The sequence below is a fragment of the Trypanosoma theileri genome (genome assembly GCF_002087225.1).
Source record: "Trypanosoma theileri isolate Edinburgh chromosome Unknown TM35_Tth_6_V1, whole genome shotgun sequence".
Classification (NCBI taxonomy): Eukaryota; Euglenozoa; class Kinetoplastea; order Trypanosomatida; family Trypanosomatidae; genus Trypanosoma; species Trypanosoma theileri.
The window spans coordinates 1,947-2,424 of record NW_021639848.1 but is presented as its reverse complement, the minus strand read 5'-3'; the positions used below and the strand labels follow the sequence as shown (position 1 = coordinate 2,424).

General features: G+C 40.0%; 1 protein-coding gene across 1 annotated transcript; it reads right to left on the bottom strand.

The window, feature by feature from the left end:
* Nucleotides 1–2: 2 nt before the first annotated feature.
* On the bottom strand, nucleotides 3–464 carry TM35_000061000 (uncharacterized protein; the record flags this gene model as incomplete). The annotated part of the gene is made up of 1 exon (XM_029023137.1): nucleotides 3–464. A coding segment is annotated over one exon (462 nt), but the record flags the coding sequence as incomplete, so codon positions are not given.
* Nucleotides 465–478: the final 14 nt, after the last annotated feature.

The following is a 478-nucleotide window of genomic DNA, read 5'->3' as shown; positions in this document are numbered from 1 at the left end:
CGTATCAAACTTTTAAATTTATCATGTGCATTAGTTAAAAAACTACCCAATCTCATTGCCGTTGAAACTGCTGTACTCGCATTACTAACAGCTTGTTTTGTCTTTTCTAATGCATTTGTAGCATTGTTCAATAATGTTTCAGTGGTACTCCTCTCGACATCACCTTCATTCGCACTAGCCTCAGGATACTTCTTCATCACATCATGAATCTTTCCCCGCATATCATTTGCTTCCACTGAAGCGGATTTAGCAGATTTAGAAACCTCCTGGCATAATTTCACTTGTCCATCCACTTTGCTGATATTACCTTTCGCATCACTTAGTAGAACATCTATCTTACTTTCAACACTTTTTAACACTTTTTCCAGCTGATTAACGGGAGCAATTTCTTGTTCTTTTCCTTCTTCACCGTTTGCGATGGTCACACACACACAGCACTGCAGAAGTACCAACAGGTACACCACACGGCGCAGTTGGA